The following is a 17,205-nucleotide window of genomic DNA, read 5'->3' as shown; positions in this document are numbered from 1 at the left end:
CCGAACTATGTATACGAAAATTATACATAACATAAGTTAGCTATTGAAAATAAGATTATATTTCGGTAACTACACGTCGAAAATATATTCAATTTTCAATAAACAACTGCCGAACTATCTATATAGGGAAAATCATGCATACATTTCGGTAAATTGCTGTTGAAGAAAATATTATATTTCGGTAAATACATGTCGAAAATATGTTCAAATTTCGGTAAAGAACTGCTAAACTTAATACTACATAGGAAAATCATACATACATTTCGATAACTAGCTGTTGAAAAAAAGATTATATTTCGGTAACTACATGTCGAAAATGCATACTACAAAAACAAGAAACATGTATTTCGGTAATTAGATGTTGAAACGGTATCTCAATTTCGGTAACTAGGTGTCGAGTATGGTAATATTTACAGTGGTTAGCTACCGAAATTACTTACTTTATTCTGTTCATTCTGTTCAAACCAGAAACATCGACAAAACCCTTGAAAAACTGGGTTTAGAAAACCCAGACGCCACAACAACAAACCAGAGGCATTGTAAACGGAAAAACTTACCTCCTCACGCGGCTTCCAAGATACAATGTCCATCACAATATCTTTCTTCTCCTCTGCCATCATATGGTTGCCGATACAAGTTGATTCAATTTCAAAATCCAATCCTACAAGTGGGTCAAAAAATGGATCAATGGAAGGACTTGAACCTTCCATTGATACAATATTTGGTCTTTGCTCCTCCTCCATTGAAAAATTTGAGAGAGAGGAAAAAAGAGAATGATGATTTAGAGAGACGGGAGAAGAGAAGATGAACAATACAAAGCCGAGAATGAAGAACTGGAGGTTTGCGTGTGTTTTTTTTATTTTCAAACGTGAATGATGATTTTTGGGGGATTTTGAGGGGAAGGGGGTAGTGGATAATTTAGGGATTTTGGTTATAAGGGCATATAAGTCATTTCATGTATAGGTATAAGGGTAAGTAGATCATTTTACATTAGGGGGTCATGTTGTAATTACTTGTAAATTTTTAATGGGCTCCGGGAGAAAATTAGCAGCCCCCTTTTAAAATGGGTAATTTACAATTTGATCCATAAACTATCATACTCTATCACTTTACCCCCTTAAACGTTTAAACGCAACAATGCACCCCCTAAACTATCAATCTCTAGCCATGTAACTCATCCATCAGTCAAGGTAGCCTAAAACACCTATTTTCAAAGCACTTCGGGATATACAAAAGTCAAAAGGCGGATATGAGGAGAGCAATTTTGTTCACCCTTATTTTGGATTAGGGTTAAATTATCCACATTGGTGAGGTATGTTGTGTGTTCCGATTCGACAATTAGAACCACTTGTTTTGCATAATTTGATTGTTAGAAAACCACACAAAAATTCAGCTCGACTAAATATTTGGTAACCACTCAATCGAAAAATCTAATTTTTGCTCTATCCACTTCTAAACTCAAGAATTCGACTTTTCGATCAAATTCTTAGCACAAATCAATCGAATTAATTAAATTTCTGTAAGTGGTTCTAACAAATTAATTCATACAAAATAAGTAGTCACTTGCAACATTATCGCACAGAATGTGGGCAAAGTTATCCTACCCAAGGCGATGGCGAACAAAATTACTCTCGAAACCTGAGTGCTATAAAAAACAAGTTAATTAAAAAGACATCACAAATGATTGTGTGGTAGTTTGCCTTGGTTTTGCATAACCACCCCATCTCTCTCAGCACAGTTAACAATAAGTTTTTTTTTACCAATTATCAATCTCATTTGCAAGTAGAATACAATTAGTGACTCTCTTATACTCTCACACACATAGACAGAATTCGATTCCCGTAATAAAGTAGATTAAATTTGACGAATAGCAAAAAAAAAAAAAATCTCATTTCTCTATTCATATCTACGCATGCTCCAAACGCACCCAATACTTACTTAACGAGAACCGGCCCCGTCTGGTCTAAACAAAGACCCGATAGAGTTGGAAATCCATCCCCTAACGAACAGTCGAATCGTACCCATCGGCTTCAACTACCGTTCTCTCCCTTCTTCCTTCCTCAAACAGAGAGAGAGAGAGAGAGAGAGAGAGAGAGAGGCACCGTTGAGAGGAGAGAGTGAGATTGAAAGATACATACAGAAACAAACATGGGTTTCCTACAAAGATTTTCTACCGTCACATTCCTAATCCTCACCTTATCATCATTCCCAATAACGAACGCCCAAAACCCAACAGCCACAGCCTATGATCTCCTCGCCGACTACGGCTTCCCAATCGGAATCCTGCCCAAGGGCGTCACCGCCTACTCCCTGGACGAACCCACGGGCAAGTTCTCCGCCTCCTTCAACGGCACCTGCAGCTTCTCCCTCGAAGGTTCGTACCAACTAAGCTACAGGTCCACGATCAACGGGTACTTGACCATGGGCAGGCTCGCCAACCTGGAGGGCGTTAAGGTGAAGTTGTTTTGGATCTGGGTTGACATTGTGGATGTCCGTAGGAGTGGTGATGATTTAGAGTTTTCCGTCGGGATCGCGTCGGCTGGGTTTCCGGTCGATAATTTCGAGGAGTGTCCGCAATGTGGGTGCGGGTTGAGGTGCGGCGGTGGGCCGGTTAGGAAGGTTGGGTTGAACCCCAGGTGGGTTTTTTCTTTTTGACTTTTTTGTTGGGGGGTTTGTGATGATAGACTTGTTTGACTTGTTTTGTGAATTGCAATTTACAACTATTAAATCTCCGTACTTGAATGCAATTGAAGAATTACATTGAAAAAAGTACTAAATTTCCATGCATTCTTGTTCTCAATGTGGCTGTGGGTCGAGGTGTGGTGTGGTGATGGACCTTTAAGGAAGGTTGGGTCAAACCCCAAATGGGTTTCTTCTTTTGAACTGTTTTGATGGGTTTTTTGATTTTTGGGTTGTTATTTGATTGCTGTTGATATAAATGGGTATAGATTGCTATGAAAAAATTGTTTCTGTTTTGAGTTTGTCCATGGAAATTTGGGACTGGTAATTACAGTTATCCCCATACTTGAATGCAATTGAGAAGTGTCCAAAATGTGGGTGTTGATTAAGGTGCTGTGATGGATCAGTAAAGAAGGCTAGGTCAAACCGATTTGAATTTTCGGTTGGGATTGCTTTGGCTGGGTTTCCGGTTGATAGTTTTAAGGAGTGTCCTCAGTGTGTGTGTGTGTGTGGAGATTGAGATGTGATGGTGGACCTGTAAGGAAGGTTGGGTTGAACTCCAGTTGGGGTTTTTTATTGCAGACTTTCTTTGGCTTTGGGTATTACAATACAATTTACAACTACTAAATTTCCATCCTTTCTTGTTCTCAATGTGGGTGTGGGTTGAGCTGTGGTGATGGAACTGTAAGAAAGGTTGGGTCAAACCCCTCTGGGGTTTCTTCTTACTAACTGTTTTGTTGCAATTTTTAGCTATTGGGTTGTTACTTGATTGTTGTGGATATAAAATGGGGATATGTTGCTATGGGAAAATTGTTTCTGTTTCTCATTGACTTATTCAATTTTGTCGATTGAAACTCTCAACTACTGTTTACAGTTATCTTCATACTTGACTGCTTAAGAGGAAGGTTAGATTGATGATTTTGAGGAGTGACCTCAAAGGAGGTGCTGGATATTTATTTCCGAGCATTACGGATTTTTATGGGTTGATTCTAATGGAGGATACATTGGAACAATGTGTGTGGTATACATTTTAGTTGGTTATTCAAAGCCCCTCAGGTACGGTGTTAGGCGCGGATATATGTCTATGTATCGGATCTATTTAACTTTTATTTCAAGATACTTGGACATGGACAATATCCCTTGAATGCAAGGGTTATAAAATTGCAATAGTAGATTGGTAGCAGTATTCTAAGGGTGTACACTTTAGTGGGGTCTTAAATATGTACATGACCTAGGAGCCTAGGACCTGAACCTTGTTTACTGAAAAGAGAGCTCAACAAGTTCCAAATGCCGAGCAGTTACGACAGATTCTCCGATCCTGTTATATGAGTAGGAACTAACCACACATCAATGGGGACTGGTTTTTGAGTGATGATCAGTATGATTCTGTTAGGCTGAAAGGCAGTTGTTTTGAAGTTTGAACAGTATGACCATGGCCATGTTCCATGGGCTAAAACATATTTTGATAGTTAAGAACCAGTTTGTCCTCACAATGAGCTCATTGGCTGAAGTGGATATTGAGGTAGATGTTTGGTGAGACGAGGAAGGAAAAAATTTATCTAAGACTATGGCCTGGTTATTTCTTTTCAATTTACGAACCTTTAATAGTCGTGATCAGGCTTCATTAAGTATGTATCCATACATTTTTTCTTAACTTCTTACATTTGGACGCATGCTAGATCTCTACATATGAATTAATCGCTGATTATTCTTGCAACGAATGGTGAGTTTAGTTTTTTTTTTATTGTTTGAGGAGATGCTTTTCTTAGCTACTTCCCTTGGCTTGTTATTTCATCTTAGAGCTAGAGATGGATGGAGTTTTCAAGGAAAAATATCCCGTCTTTATGCTGTTAGATCATGCAATACCAAGTATTAGGCTTCTAATGAAATCATGTCTGTGTCCAATTAGTTTGTTGGTTGTGCAATTTTTTTTTTTGAAGTGACAAACACTTTTGGTTGTGCAATTATGTGGTTGAGATTGTCAGGTTTGTGAAGTCTAATTCGGATGGTGTTTGACATTTTTCAATAGGGGTTTGGTAATGTAAACCTAGGTTATATGATGTGCTATACTTAGCTGATGTAACTTGTTCAATCTTCTTCATTGTATATAAAGTGACAACTGGTGTGAGCCGTAGATGTATCAAACTATCCAATTCTAGAACCATGAAAAATCTGTCATGGTTTTCTCTTTGCGTTCCTTCCTTCCTTGCTTGATTATTCTTTGAGCCATCATTGCGTGTGTGTTGATTTGGATTGATTCCACAACAGAGATGATATCTTTTAGGTGAAAATCTTAGTTGAGTTATACACTCAGGTTTCAGCGTTGAACCTACTATATATGATTGCTGATGCTTAACTGAAACATATACTGGATTTTTTTTAATTTATTTTGTAAATTTAACATCTCTCCTGTTTACAATTGACTGGAATTTGACAAGCACTTCTCATACACAACACATTTGCACATTTTGGTGTGTCTTAGTTTTCTTTCTGTTCTCATCGTATGGTTATCCATTCTTTGGTTTCTTATGAAAATTGTATACTTATTCTTGGCATTAGCGCGGGATCCCAATGCTGGACTGTGCGATTTATTAGCTGGACTTCTAGATGCGCTATTCTTACTTCTCACATCTAGTATTGACGTGAAACCGTGAAACCCAAATGTCCATGTTTCTTGTTTGGGTACCATGACGAGGAGTACCAAATAGAGTAATGATTTCTGTATCCTAAAGCTAACTTGCTAAGTATTGAAGGTTTATAGGCAATTCTGGTAGACTGAGAGGTACAAGTACCAGTAATCCTGTCCATCGGGCATTTAAATGGTGTAATAGGAATAAGTAAGGTGTGGGAAACTCAATAACGAGTTTGACTACGATCGCTAAAGAATGCCTTCTTCTGCAAGTTCCTTTGCCCCTAGAACACCCGTGCTGGTTATGCAAAGTTATTGCCGCGTCTCTTTCGTTGATTCATGCCGACGGCTATGAATCTATAATAGGCAAGCTGAGATTGTCAAAGTTGGATTGTTTTTAGTGTTTTAAAGATACCCATAGGCGACCGTCACGAATTATATGAGATTGGGACTCACAGCATTCCGTATATTTCACTTTGTTGCCGACAAGCACGGAAATGTCTGGCAGCCTCATGATTCTGTGTCTAATGTGTGTTGGGCGCGCTCTGAACACGAGTTGGGCATGCTCTGAACACACGCTCTAGACATGTTCGGACATTGTCAGAACACGTGTTGGACATACCTAAGTGTCCTAGTTAGTTATCATGTTTTTTCTAGTTGGACAAAGTTAGAATCCGTTAGGAACACACTAGACATGCCATAGATATTAAGGACGTTGTTATAAAATTTGGGGAGGATCAAAATTGCACATATTTGGATATTTCTCTTAATAATTATCGGATGCCGTTGATTCTTGCGTGGGCCTACTTGTTTTTTTTTTTTTTTAGAATTTTTGACCAGCTCAGATCAACCATCCGGTGGCCGGAGTGGGCCCTGCGCGGCCGTCGGTGTGCCTCGTCGGTGTGCCTCGTCGGTTTCCGTAGCACTCTCCATAAACAATTCTCTTTCAATAAGTTCTCTTTATTCTCTCTTTACAAGATAAAAAAATTTCTTACCTTTTGAAGAGAGTCCATGAAGTTCACCTTTGTTGCCAAAGGCTTCTACATTGCTTAAAGAACAAAAAAGTGATTTTAAACGAATAATTCAACCAAATTTATCACTAAGCCGTATCTAACAAACTAAAAACTTCAATGACTTGATTTAGTCTTGAAAAATCACCAAACCAATTTCTTTTTAATAGTTCGACCTCCTCCAATTTCACCGCCACTGTTTCCTACTCTGTTTCAATGCAGAACTTGACTCATCAACTATGCAAAAAGCAAGGAATCGAGCGGATTGTAATTTTAGTCTCACTGGAATTTGTGGATTTTCAGATGTTCCAGTCTGACAGAATCCCAGCGAACTCATCACTTGGGATGGAGTTCATTTGACCCAAGAGGCATACAAGCACATATCTGCATGGCTCATGGATGACCTGTTAACCCACTGCAGTCCTGGTCAGCTTATGTGCATCTCGACTAATTCTGGGGGACTATAAACCTACAATCCACTTGTGAGGGCTCTACTTGAAGTCAGAGCAAATGCTCTGTATAGCCGTATGTACTACTTTAGCTTGTGTTTTAGCTGTTTAGGTATAGAAGGAACAATATTTTGAATTCAAAGTTCGTTGTGGTTTGATTAATTTGGTTGAGAAATGCAACAGAACATTAAAATGTGGGACATTTTAAAATTTTAGAATAAGTTTATCCAGAAGTAGCAAAATGTTAACCAAAATTGTTTGACATAGCAAAATGTTTCACCTCTGAAGCATAGGGGGGCTGCCATATTTTCATAGTACTGCTTCTTCTCTTCCTTGTAATTCAACCACAGGGAAAATTGATATGGGTGGTCCTGGGGCACCGTCACGGGGTGCCCCAGTACCCCTCAACAGTACATGGGAAAAAAAACTACAATGCGTTATGGCAAGGTGCCGACAGCACACTAAAAATGAACCAAACCTGAACAAAAAATACGTAACAGAAAATGAACCCCACACCTAGTGGTCGGTTCGAGTCCTCATGGAAGAGGCACTCAGCTTCCGTTGTAACCGCTACCAACAAACCCCTTACATCCTTGATCCTACCGTCTCGTAAAAAGAATACCCAATAGAAAAGAGACGAGCCAGAGAATCAAAAAGAACAAAATCAGCCACAAAAGCTCTCAAGTCTACAGCCAGATTACCCAAAGAACAAAGCATCCCAAATCCATTTTCCAACTCCCATATACCCAAAAGCAAACCACCAAGAGAACTGCAACTAAAAATTACCTCGACAAACCATCAGCCTGCGGGCAGATTTTTCTGACTAAAAAAACACACCGTTTCAGTACGGAAAACGCATGTCACTTCTTATCAACCTTTATCCATTGTTACAAACTGGAAAGGGAAGTTCATTTGTTTGTACTTCTCTACAAGCAACAGACCGCTTAAAGGTTTAAAACAACCAACTGAAAAAGAACAATTTACTGATTACGTTAAAGCCCCAAACACTTCATGTATCTTATAAACATGAACACACAAATAAACAGTACAAGTTAACAAGTACAATAATTAATCAATGACTCCAGAGTTGTTGTGTGGATCTTGATTAGAATATGCTACTGGGTGGGTACGAGATCACGGGCATATAACTAACTTGACTTGAGGAGGTAGTTGTCCTTTCAGGTTTCTCAATTCCATCGAACTCTCATTTTCTTCGAACTCTTGCCATTGCTCTAAGCTTGGAGGGCGACAGTCAACAATAATGGTCTTGAGTGGCACAGCATGCTGGCAAAAGTAGACTAAAAGCTCGAAATCGATATTGCCAACAAATGTCACAACCTCAAGGCACTTAAGACGACGTTCGGTATGCCTGCTCTGAATTTGCAATGTCACCGCCTCAGGTTCACTAGGCCTGTTCTGAATTTGTCTCCGTATCCCTTTAGGTGACAATAACTGTAGAAAGAATGTCAAGAAAGAAACTGCAAATGTTACTATGTCAATATGCATGTATAAAACTTCCTTAAAAAACAAGTGATCTAGTATGTCAATTTGCCAAGTTCATTTGCTACTAGTACGTTTAAAGAATTAAGCACAACATAGCATAAAACCAGTTACCAGGCTACAAACATACAGGAAACTTAAAGTACGTACATCGGAAGACAAATTACCCCCATTCAATCAATACGTCATCAAGAGGACAAACTTTACTCCATGCAACCCACGTGACAAACACTCATAAATGACTTCTATACCCCTAAACCTATACTTTCACACTGATGTTGAACTTTGGCCCCACTACCACAACATTGAACTGCAAAATCATTATCTGTATATTGAAACAAACACAAGTATTCCGAGTCAGCTAAGGTCAAATAGAGAGCCCTACTTTTGAAGTTTAACATTTTTTCCCACCAGTGAAGTAAGAGAGTAATGGATCACTTGTCAAAAAAAAAGAGAGCCATGGATCAATTCTCGTCAAAGCCCCATTTCGAAAGACAGCTTGGTTGAAAATGGCCACTCCAAACACCCAAGGCCTATATTTGAATAGCGTTTGGTTAAATCCTAATTGGTCAACTGAATCGTCCAAGTAAGTCCAGGAGGACTATAGTGGAAAGTGGAGGCATCTAGGAACCAGCTATAAAGGGCCAAAAGAAAGGCATTTAGTCATTTAGCCTCATAGAGGTTACAACCAGTGAACAATATGCTAGACTTTGGGACTATCGTGCAAAGCCAAGACAAACCAACACTGGGATTGCAATCATCATGAAAGTTATGCCTCCTCAACCTCCAAATGTGCAGCCTATCTTTGAAAGACGATATATCTGACTTGGGGCTTGCAAGAGAGGGTTTTGGGCAGGGTGTAGGCTATTTCTCAGTTTCATCGGTGCCATCAGAAAGAAAGTTTGACTGGTAAGATTTTAACTGCAATTGGAATGGATGCCAGCAATCAAATGATTCCACTTCCATATACAGTAGAAGAGGCTGAAACAAATTCGTTATGGTTCATTGAGTTGGTCCTTGAGGATTTCAATATACAAAATGTATTGGAATCTATTGCACATCAACCAATTTAGGACAAGATCAGACAACCTTTAAACGGCCATACTATGTGGACCGACCGGAACTGGGTTGCAGCCGCCATTGCCTCCACATTTTCATGTCAAGACATGAAGGCCTAAAAAGGAAGAACAGAATCAGACGAACCTATCAAAAGGAGACAAGGTTAAAAAGCAGAAGGCGTCACTAAGCTGTGGAAATTGTGGCACATGGGGACATAACTACAGGTGGTGCAAGAACCTGCCCAATGTGGATCACCAAAAGAACAAACCAAGGTGGAAGAAATTGGTTTACACAAAGAAAAAGGTGAGTTTGGTTTTCTTATTTGTTCAATTATGTATATTGCAGCTCGTGTTAGAACGCAGAATGCATGGATTCTTGCAGCTGAGGTGGGAATGCGTCACTAAGGTTAAGTTCATCACAGGCTACTGTGGCTGGTTCAACAAGGACAAAGATAGATAGGGAAACATCACCAACAGCAAACACTGCTAGAAGGAAAGCACCACCAGCATGGACTTTACTACCAAGGCCATCAGAACAGCATAGGAAAAATTATCAGCACCAGTGATTGCAGGAGCAACTTCAACAATTATCTGCACCAGCTTCAATTTCAACTTCTTTGAGGCCTGCTACATTTACTTGGAGATCAGAATAAGTTATACGAAGACCTGTACTGGAAAAGGCAGCACGGTCTAAGCACCCTAAAGGCAACACAAGCTCCCAGGGAACTCCTTTAGTTTCATTCGAAGAACCCTACTGCTACCTTTTTGTTTAGTTTGTGACTCCATGGTACTCTAATTGCACCTACTTCTGAGTTTGTGAACTTAAGATGTGCTTGAATTACAGCTACTGTTTTTAGTTTGGTTTTTGGATGCTTTCCTCTATGCAACTATGCATCTTTTGCTTTTGGAATTAATTTGCTTTTTGGATATTTTGTGTACGGCTGTGTTTGAATATTTGATATATAACTTCATATACATAACCTCAATGGGAGGGCAACCACGTGATTTTGGCAAGGGAATCAATGTGTTTTTTCCCTCCAATGACCTTGAATGACAAGTCGACAACTTCCGTTAGTTATTTGGTTTTGAGTCTTTTGACTATCCCAATTCAAGTGGAAGGCGCAAAGTGGGATTTGATGTAAAGTGCAGGGGGGCAAACTGAATTTACCAAGACTTAGCATACTAACCTTGAGGCTGTGAGGTCGAGTCTAAGGACAGTCACTTTGTGCGTTTATTACTTAAAGTTACATGCCCACCCAATGTACCCCTCCCACATAACCCATTCATGGATACTCTGCCAACAAATTAAACTAGATTATAGGAAAAAAGCTTTGAATAAAGATGTCCCCGCATTGAATTTTTTAGATCGGCGAAAGTAAGTACTGTTAGAATGCTTAGATTAGCATTTAGAACCTTGGAAGAGGAGTTGAGTTGAACTTCTGAACTCCGTTCTCCTTGCACCTAAGTGCACACAGCCACACCTCAGTAGTGAGTCGGGTGATTGAAAAGTGCGAGGCGAAGGTGAGGCGACAACGCCCGTAAAAATATAACATCATATTCACAACACCATATTGCAAAATATAATTTTTATGGGGTCAAAATATAATTTTTAAAACTTTGAATGAGGTAAAAATTGTTAGTTTTCATCAGATCTACTTATTTTTGACTCTCTGACCCTAAATCGCAACCACCCAGCCCTCAATCTCACTTGAAACCTGCTTCAAACTGGTTTTGGATCTGGACCCAGTTGATTTTGAGTGAAATCGGAAGGACCCAGACAAGTTTGAGCACAACTGAAGTTCGTCAGTGGTCGGAAATCATTTTCCGGTGGACGGCGAGGGTGGAAAAAGGTCGGCGGTGGATGGGTGTTAAGTTTCAAAGGGTTTCGAATGCCAACGAGGGCTGTGCAAGTGCCGACGAGGGTCGACGGTGACTGGGTGTGAGGTTTCAAGGGTTGAAAGTGGTTGGCGGTGGATGGGTGTTAGGTTTCGAAGGGTTTCAGACACCGGCAAAGGCTATACAGGCGCCTACAAGGGTCAACGAAGGCTGGGTGTACGGTTTCGATGCCTAGTTGAGCTTTTAAGGCGCCTCGCGACTAGTTGATATGAGCCACGACTAGTCGTTCGCCTCAGGCAACCTCGCCTCGCCTCACACCTCTGAGACGATATAGGGTCGCCTCACGCCTAGGCAATCGCCTAGTCGCGATTTTTAAATCATTTCATGCTGTTGGGCTAAATATTTGCCTCTTGGCAAACCAAGGAAAACAAGGGTATTTTTATCTCCCAATCCCAACAAAAAATGCAGAAATCCCTCGTAGTTCTGGTAAATCCTCTAGACACTCACTTTCCATATGTTAACATTAACCACCCTAACAACTAACCATCTTGACAGTAAGTCATTTAGTAGTATTCTCTCCTTTTCAGTTGATCTCTAAGTTTGTTTCTGTCTCCACTTCATTTCTTCCTTGAGCACCACCACTTCAAATTCTTCTTAACAAGTACCCTAGGCTGAAAATAAACATAAACAAAACTTTCCAGATCAAATAAAATCAACTCCACCTCTTCTCAAAGCATCACCACTTACATTCTTTTGGTTCACCTAATAAGTCATCCTCTATGACCTAGTAAGGGTCTCCCTTCTGTGTCTATATTGCACCAAGAAATAGCATACATGCAAATTCCCAATGTTTGGAAAAAAAAAAAAAGTCTTGTGCAACTTCATCCAAGTTTAAGTCCCCATCCACAGCTAGCTGAATAAAGATGTGCAAATTTTGTAATTGTGTGTGAGAATGTATATGTATCAGTATGGAACATTTTCCAAAGAACTGATCCAACCGGTTTTATATGAAAATCAGAGCTGAGCTATGGAAACCAAAGAAGGACTACCACAAGAAAAATCAAGAAATTCACAACTAAACGAGGAATAGTTACGGATCCATTAAAACTTGACCAAGTACGCTACTTGAATTTTACGAATATACACATGGTAACAAAAACATTGAGACCCAAACATCAACATCACGGTACTCTATAATATGAATCTCGAAGGTAGAGGTGGGGTACATACTTAACCTCAAACATCAACTTCAGAGTAGCTGTGTTTGTGTAGTTGCAAAGCGGAAGCTTCTACCAATAGAGTTTGGCCACAAGTGTTTCACTTTTGCATCCAAACATCTCGATGTATGGTAAATTTGGCATCTTAAAAACATTACAAATAAAAAAAACCTCTACACATACATAAACCAACACTAATAGAGTTGTACAAACCACAAAATGGGTTTCGAAGAAAGCCACGAGTAAGATAAACAGAGAAGGCGTTCACCTGTAATGTAAAAGTACGCAAGAAGGGAGATCTCTCAATTAGGGAAGTCCAATCAAGGAAACTGTGTTCTTCGTCTTCTAACCCAGCAAATGTCAAGTTCTTCAGATTAGTAAATTCCGGAAGAAGTGGGGGTGCAAATGTGTCCTGAAAGATGAAGCTCAAGATAAGCCACATAGGCTCTATTTTGTCAATTTACAGAACTCGTTTTTCAATACATTAGTCAAAATCAAATTCGCAAATCAGCCGCAATAGACGAGTACATACTAACCCTGCAAAAATCAAAGCTCAACGTCAGGCTCTCTAGCTGAGAGAAATAGCTTGCTGGAAGAGCATTCAAAAACCTTCCATGACGTTCAACAGCCAGATCAACCAACAAAGGAGCATGCCTAACAATAACTTGGGTTGATCTCTTCAGTCCAAGACAGATCAAGTAGGCAAGGTTTGGGGCATAAATATCAAGAATATTTAAACCAGGGCATCTGGATATCTCTAAGAACTTCAAGCAAAGCGAAGGACCGGCAACCTTAAGATTGACCAGATGCCGTGAGAAGCACACACGCAACCGAAGGAGAAGTGGACAATTGGATAGGAAGTGCTCAACAAGCTCCCCAGTTACATTGACGCATGTCAAAGAGAGTTCCGTGAGTGACTGTATGCAGGATAGACCATAAGGGCTTTTGATGAGAGAATAAACCTTATTGCTGAGAGTATAAAACTCGTCTGGAAGAGGAACTACGCTGGTAAAACCAACTGTGTTCCTTTCACATCTTCTTCCTAGAAGAGTAGAACCACCTAAGTTAAGGTCAAGTCTTTGAACGGACTTGCGGATGGCAACACTGAACCACTCATCAACGTTGCAACGAAATTCCCTGCCAGTCATGAAGAAGAAGACTTTGAACTCAGTTATATGGGAACCCTGATGCAATTGTATAAATCGATTCACCATATCTATGTACTCATCGGTTCTGACATAGGTCACACATTTGGAAGCCTTCTCAATGGCCCTAAGCTTCTTCGGGGAATAAAAGTTGAGGGCTGTAACATGAGTCCATACATATTGCCATCTCTTAGAGAGGACACATGTGCCTGCTGCTTCCACGGAGTTCAACAGAGACAGAATGTTTACCAGAATATCGTTAGGTAGCTGACTGATTCGATCTTCCTCCACGAAATTCTTCATCCTACTCCTTCATCATATCAAGAGCAGGAAACACTAAATCAAAAACTACAAATCATCAGGGGTGGCTGCAGCGGTGAAAAAAACGTACAAGAAAGAGTTCATTTTGGCCATCGTGCCAAAAAATGGAACCCTAAAATGGCACCTTATATCTGGGCAAAGCATAAAGGTTAGAAAATTAAGGAAATTACCAAGGATTTTGATTTTCGTGCTCCACTTTTTACTGATGGCGCTCCACTTTGTTCATAAAGTTACTAGCCGTCAGTAAAAAGTGGAGCACGAAAATCAGTTTACAATTACCAATAGCAAAGAGTACCCTAAAATGGTAAAACAGGATCGTTCACAAACAATTTCGATTAAAAGAAAAAAAAAAACAAGAAAGAGAACATCGAGAACTCTCTAAGAGTGAGCAGGAAAAAAGACACTTTTGCTGCTGTATAATATGTACTATTTGTTTTGGTTGGAAACTTATCGGGCCTAGTTTACTTTGTTTTATTGAGTTATATGATTTACTTTCTTACAAATTTAAGGGTCCGTTTAGAGCATATGGAAAGGAAAACGGCTAAGAAAGAAAGGGAGAAAAATATACAGGGCACAAATTTTCTTTTCTTAATTTTTCTCACTTTCTTTCTAAACCAAACAAGGGGAAGATAATCTTTTAATTTCCCTTTCCTTTCCTTTCTTTTCCACATGTAAATGAGTTTCCATTTACTCTGGACTTCTGCAGACACTATTAAACCTATATAGTTATTATAAGTAAAATTTTAGTGCATTTTTTGAAACGGGTTCGCTCGAATACCTCGAAAGCCATTGGAGCCGCCCCTGCAAATCATACTACGTAAAAGCTTTTACTTGCACTATAATCGGAAAAGAGGGAAAGTGAGGGTACCTGTTCTGATCGTTACCTGAGTCGCCGATCGTCGACGGAGCTGCTGACTGTGGAGTGGAAGTTCTGATTCTGATCGAATTGTGGCTTAGGGCCGACAGATAGAAATACGGTATTACCTATAGAATTATTGATTATCTTTTCCAGGGATGGCCATCTCGGCCGATCCATTCGTATCCGATCCGTTATCCGTTTCGAACGGATCGGATTTTTCGAAGATTTTTCGGATATCGGGACGGATTCGGATTTATTTTTCAAAAAAAATTCGGAGATCGGATCGGATTCGGAGGTAAGTCTGCCTCCGATCCGATCCGCCCCGAATCCGATATCCGATCCGCCCCGAATCTGATATCCTATCCACCTCCGAATATCTGACTATATAAATACCTCTTATTTTTAGGGATAGTCAATAGTCAGTCTCTTATCCAATCGACTTCACTTCACACAACCCTTCTCGCCCATGATTTCTCCCCCTTCTCTCTCTCCTCCCCAACCCCCTCCCTCTCTCTAAAAAAAACCCTTCGTCAACGAAAAGATGCGGCAATCTCCCCTCAGGAACGCGGCAGCGAGACTCCGTCCTCATGTTAGTTTTATTTGTTTTTTTTTTCAATTTGAGTTTTTTTTTTATCGAGTTCCAATCTGTTTTTTTTTTTTTCCAAATTCAGATTCGGATTCGGATATATCCGATCGGATATCCGTTTCCCGTTCGGAGCGGGGATGGATGACGAAAATATAATCCGTTCGGAGTTCGGGGCGGATTCGGAGGGCGGATGGAGGGTTCAGATTCAGATTCGGATATTGCAATATCCGCCTCCAATCCGCCCCGTTGTCATCCCTAATTATCTATAGGGAACAGAGGAGATGAGAGGGAACGAGTTTTGCGCTGTAGAATAGACTCCCGAGACGCAGGGTCCCAACCCGAAGCCCGCGACCCGCCCAAAGAGGCCCATTTGGGCTTTTACCCGGCCCGAGCCCATGAAACGAGCGGGCTAGTCCAGTTCGTAGTTTGTAATGGGTGGGCTTGGGCCTATGAATTTTTACTCGGCCCACTCGTAGGCCCGACCCGTGAGCTCGCCCACAAGCCCGCCCGTGGTACCCGCCCATTAGCCCAAAATCCCACAAAACCCTTTCTTTTTTCCTTGGGAAAATGACGGCCCATGACGTGTTTTGATAATTAATACTCGTTAAGGACATGCTGAGAACATTTGTTAATACTGAAAATGTCATTGGAGGGTATTAATTATCAAAACACGTCCTTGACCGTCAATTTCCCTTTGGTTTAGTTTCTGCCCACGGGAAATTTAAGCCCGCCCATGGCCCGCCCCGGCTTTTAGCCCGCCAACCCGTCAATTGGGCTAGCCCGTGGGCTGGGCCTTGACTTCAATTTATGGTAGGTAGCCAGGCCCGAAAATAAGAAAAAGTTCGATCAGCCCGACCCGTGGACGAACTTGGATAGTGACTTGGCGGGCGGAACCGGCCCGGCCCAGCCCGATGATGACCCTTTCTGCCGAGAGGAAACGACTTTCTAGTCTTTATTAACCATTATTAATTTCACAAATGTCAACTTAGACGGGTGGTTGTGAGAAAATAATAAATGTTCCTTCAGGTTACAGATTTCATTCTTACAGTGGTTAAACATTCCAAACCTTGAGGCTATTGAGGTCTGGAGGTTATGCCCGGTTGTTATATTTAGTATTTCGAAATTAATTGACATACGCACAAATTGACCCGGACATTTAATTATAAAAAAAAACACCTCCAACCACACCCCTCTTAAGTGTGCGCGGGCTCATCACGATTGAAGGGCAAGGAGAGTGCTTGGAGGTGGGTTGGTCAATGTGTATGTGGCTATAAAAATTTTGAGCTATATTAGTAGTACTGCAGAGCAAATTTTTTCTCGGAAAATGTACCTTGTGTTCAAGCTCTAAATTCTCACTATCGTAGATTTGAATAGATTTCACGCTGGCTCTCTCATCACGTGCACAAATGATGTGACTTAGAGCATACCAATACGACGTAAGAAAATATAATGGTAAAAAAAAAAGGAAGATGAAGCAATCAAAAAGATTGTGTCAAAAATATGGTGAAAAGGTGGCCCAAATTATCACGTATTTTTTTCCTCTAGAAAAGAGGGGCAAGTTTTCTGGAAATTACACGGATATCACACTGCAGGTCGTTAGGATCAAATTGCTTACCTTCTCTGAAATCACTGCACTTCCTTATTATTTCCACTTAATAAAGATCTACATGTTAGTTGATTGTGAATTGACCAAACTTCAGTTTCGGAGATCAGCAAAAATAAGTATTGATATCCCAAATTTGCCCTCCTCCTTTATACCCATAAGTAAATAAATAATAAAAAAGGAGGCTTATCTAGCTTTTTGGTCCCTATATAGTTAAGGGCATGTGAGATTGTCGGATCTTCCTACCAAAAAATTCCTTCCAACGCGTTATCTTTCTCCGGTCTTTCATTCACACACATATTTTTATCTTCAA

General features: G+C 40.3%; 2 protein-coding genes across 6 annotated transcripts; one reads left to right on the top strand and one right to left on the bottom strand.

Moving 5' to 3' along the window:
• The first annotated feature begins 2,004 nt into the window (after window positions 1–2,004).
• Window positions 2,005–3,284, top strand: LOC131334888 (uncharacterized). The gene has a single exon (XM_058370199.1). It carries the CDS (start codon window positions 2,149–2,151, stop codon window positions 2,653–2,655), a length of 507 nt encoding a protein of 168 aa, XP_058226182.1. The 5' UTR covers window positions 2,005–2,148; the 3' UTR covers window positions 2,656–3,284.
• Window positions 3,285–7,606: 4,322 nt separating this feature from the next.
• LOC131334887 (F-box protein At4g09920-like) lies at window positions 7,607–15,054 on the bottom strand. 5 transcript variants are annotated; one of them, XM_058370194.1, is made up of 4 exons: window positions 14,713–15,054; window positions 12,915–13,833; window positions 12,647–12,790; window positions 7,607–8,219 (listed from the first exon to the last, which is right to left on the bottom strand). In XM_058370194.1, exons 2-4 carry the CDS (start codon window positions 13,824–13,826, stop codon window positions 7,902–7,904), a joined length of 1,374 nt encoding a protein of 457 aa, XP_058226177.1. In that variant the 5' UTR covers window positions 13,827–13,833; window positions 14,713–15,054; the 3' UTR covers window positions 7,607–7,901. The 5 variants fall into 5 exon arrangements, with proteins under 5 accessions (XP_058226177.1, XP_058226179.1, XP_058226180.1 ...); XM_058370196.1 differs by having other exon boundaries at window positions 12,915–13,859; window positions 14,713–14,834; XM_058370197.1 differs by having other exon boundaries at window positions 12,915–13,891; window positions 14,713–14,830.
• Window positions 15,055–17,205: the final 2,151 nt, after the last annotated feature.

The sequence above is a fragment of the Rhododendron vialii genome, chromosome 7a, assembly GCF_030253575.1.
Source record: "Rhododendron vialii isolate Sample 1 chromosome 7a, ASM3025357v1".
Classification (NCBI taxonomy): Eukaryota; Viridiplantae; Streptophyta; class Magnoliopsida; order Ericales; family Ericaceae; genus Rhododendron; species Rhododendron vialii.
This window is presented reverse-complemented; position numbering and strand designations above follow the sequence as displayed.

Excerpts from the sequence above, each read along its gene's own strand:
- LOC131334888 (XM_058370199.1), top strand. The coding sequence starts at position 2,149 with ATGGGTTTCCTACAAAGATTTTCTACCGTCACATTCCTAATCCTCACC.
- LOC131334887 (XM_058370194.1), bottom strand. The coding sequence starts at position 13,826 with ATGAAGAATTTCGTGGAGGAAGATCGAATCAGTCAGCTACCTAACGAT. Across the intron at positions 12,791-12,914 it reads TGAGCTTTGATTTTTGCAGG|GACACATTTGCACCCCCACT; the intron begins GTTAGTATGTAC and ends TTCATCTTTCAG. Across the intron at positions 8,220-12,646 it reads TGCGTACTTTTACATTACAG|TTATTGTCACCTAAAGGGAT; the intron begins GTGAACGCCTTC and ends TTCTTTCTACAG.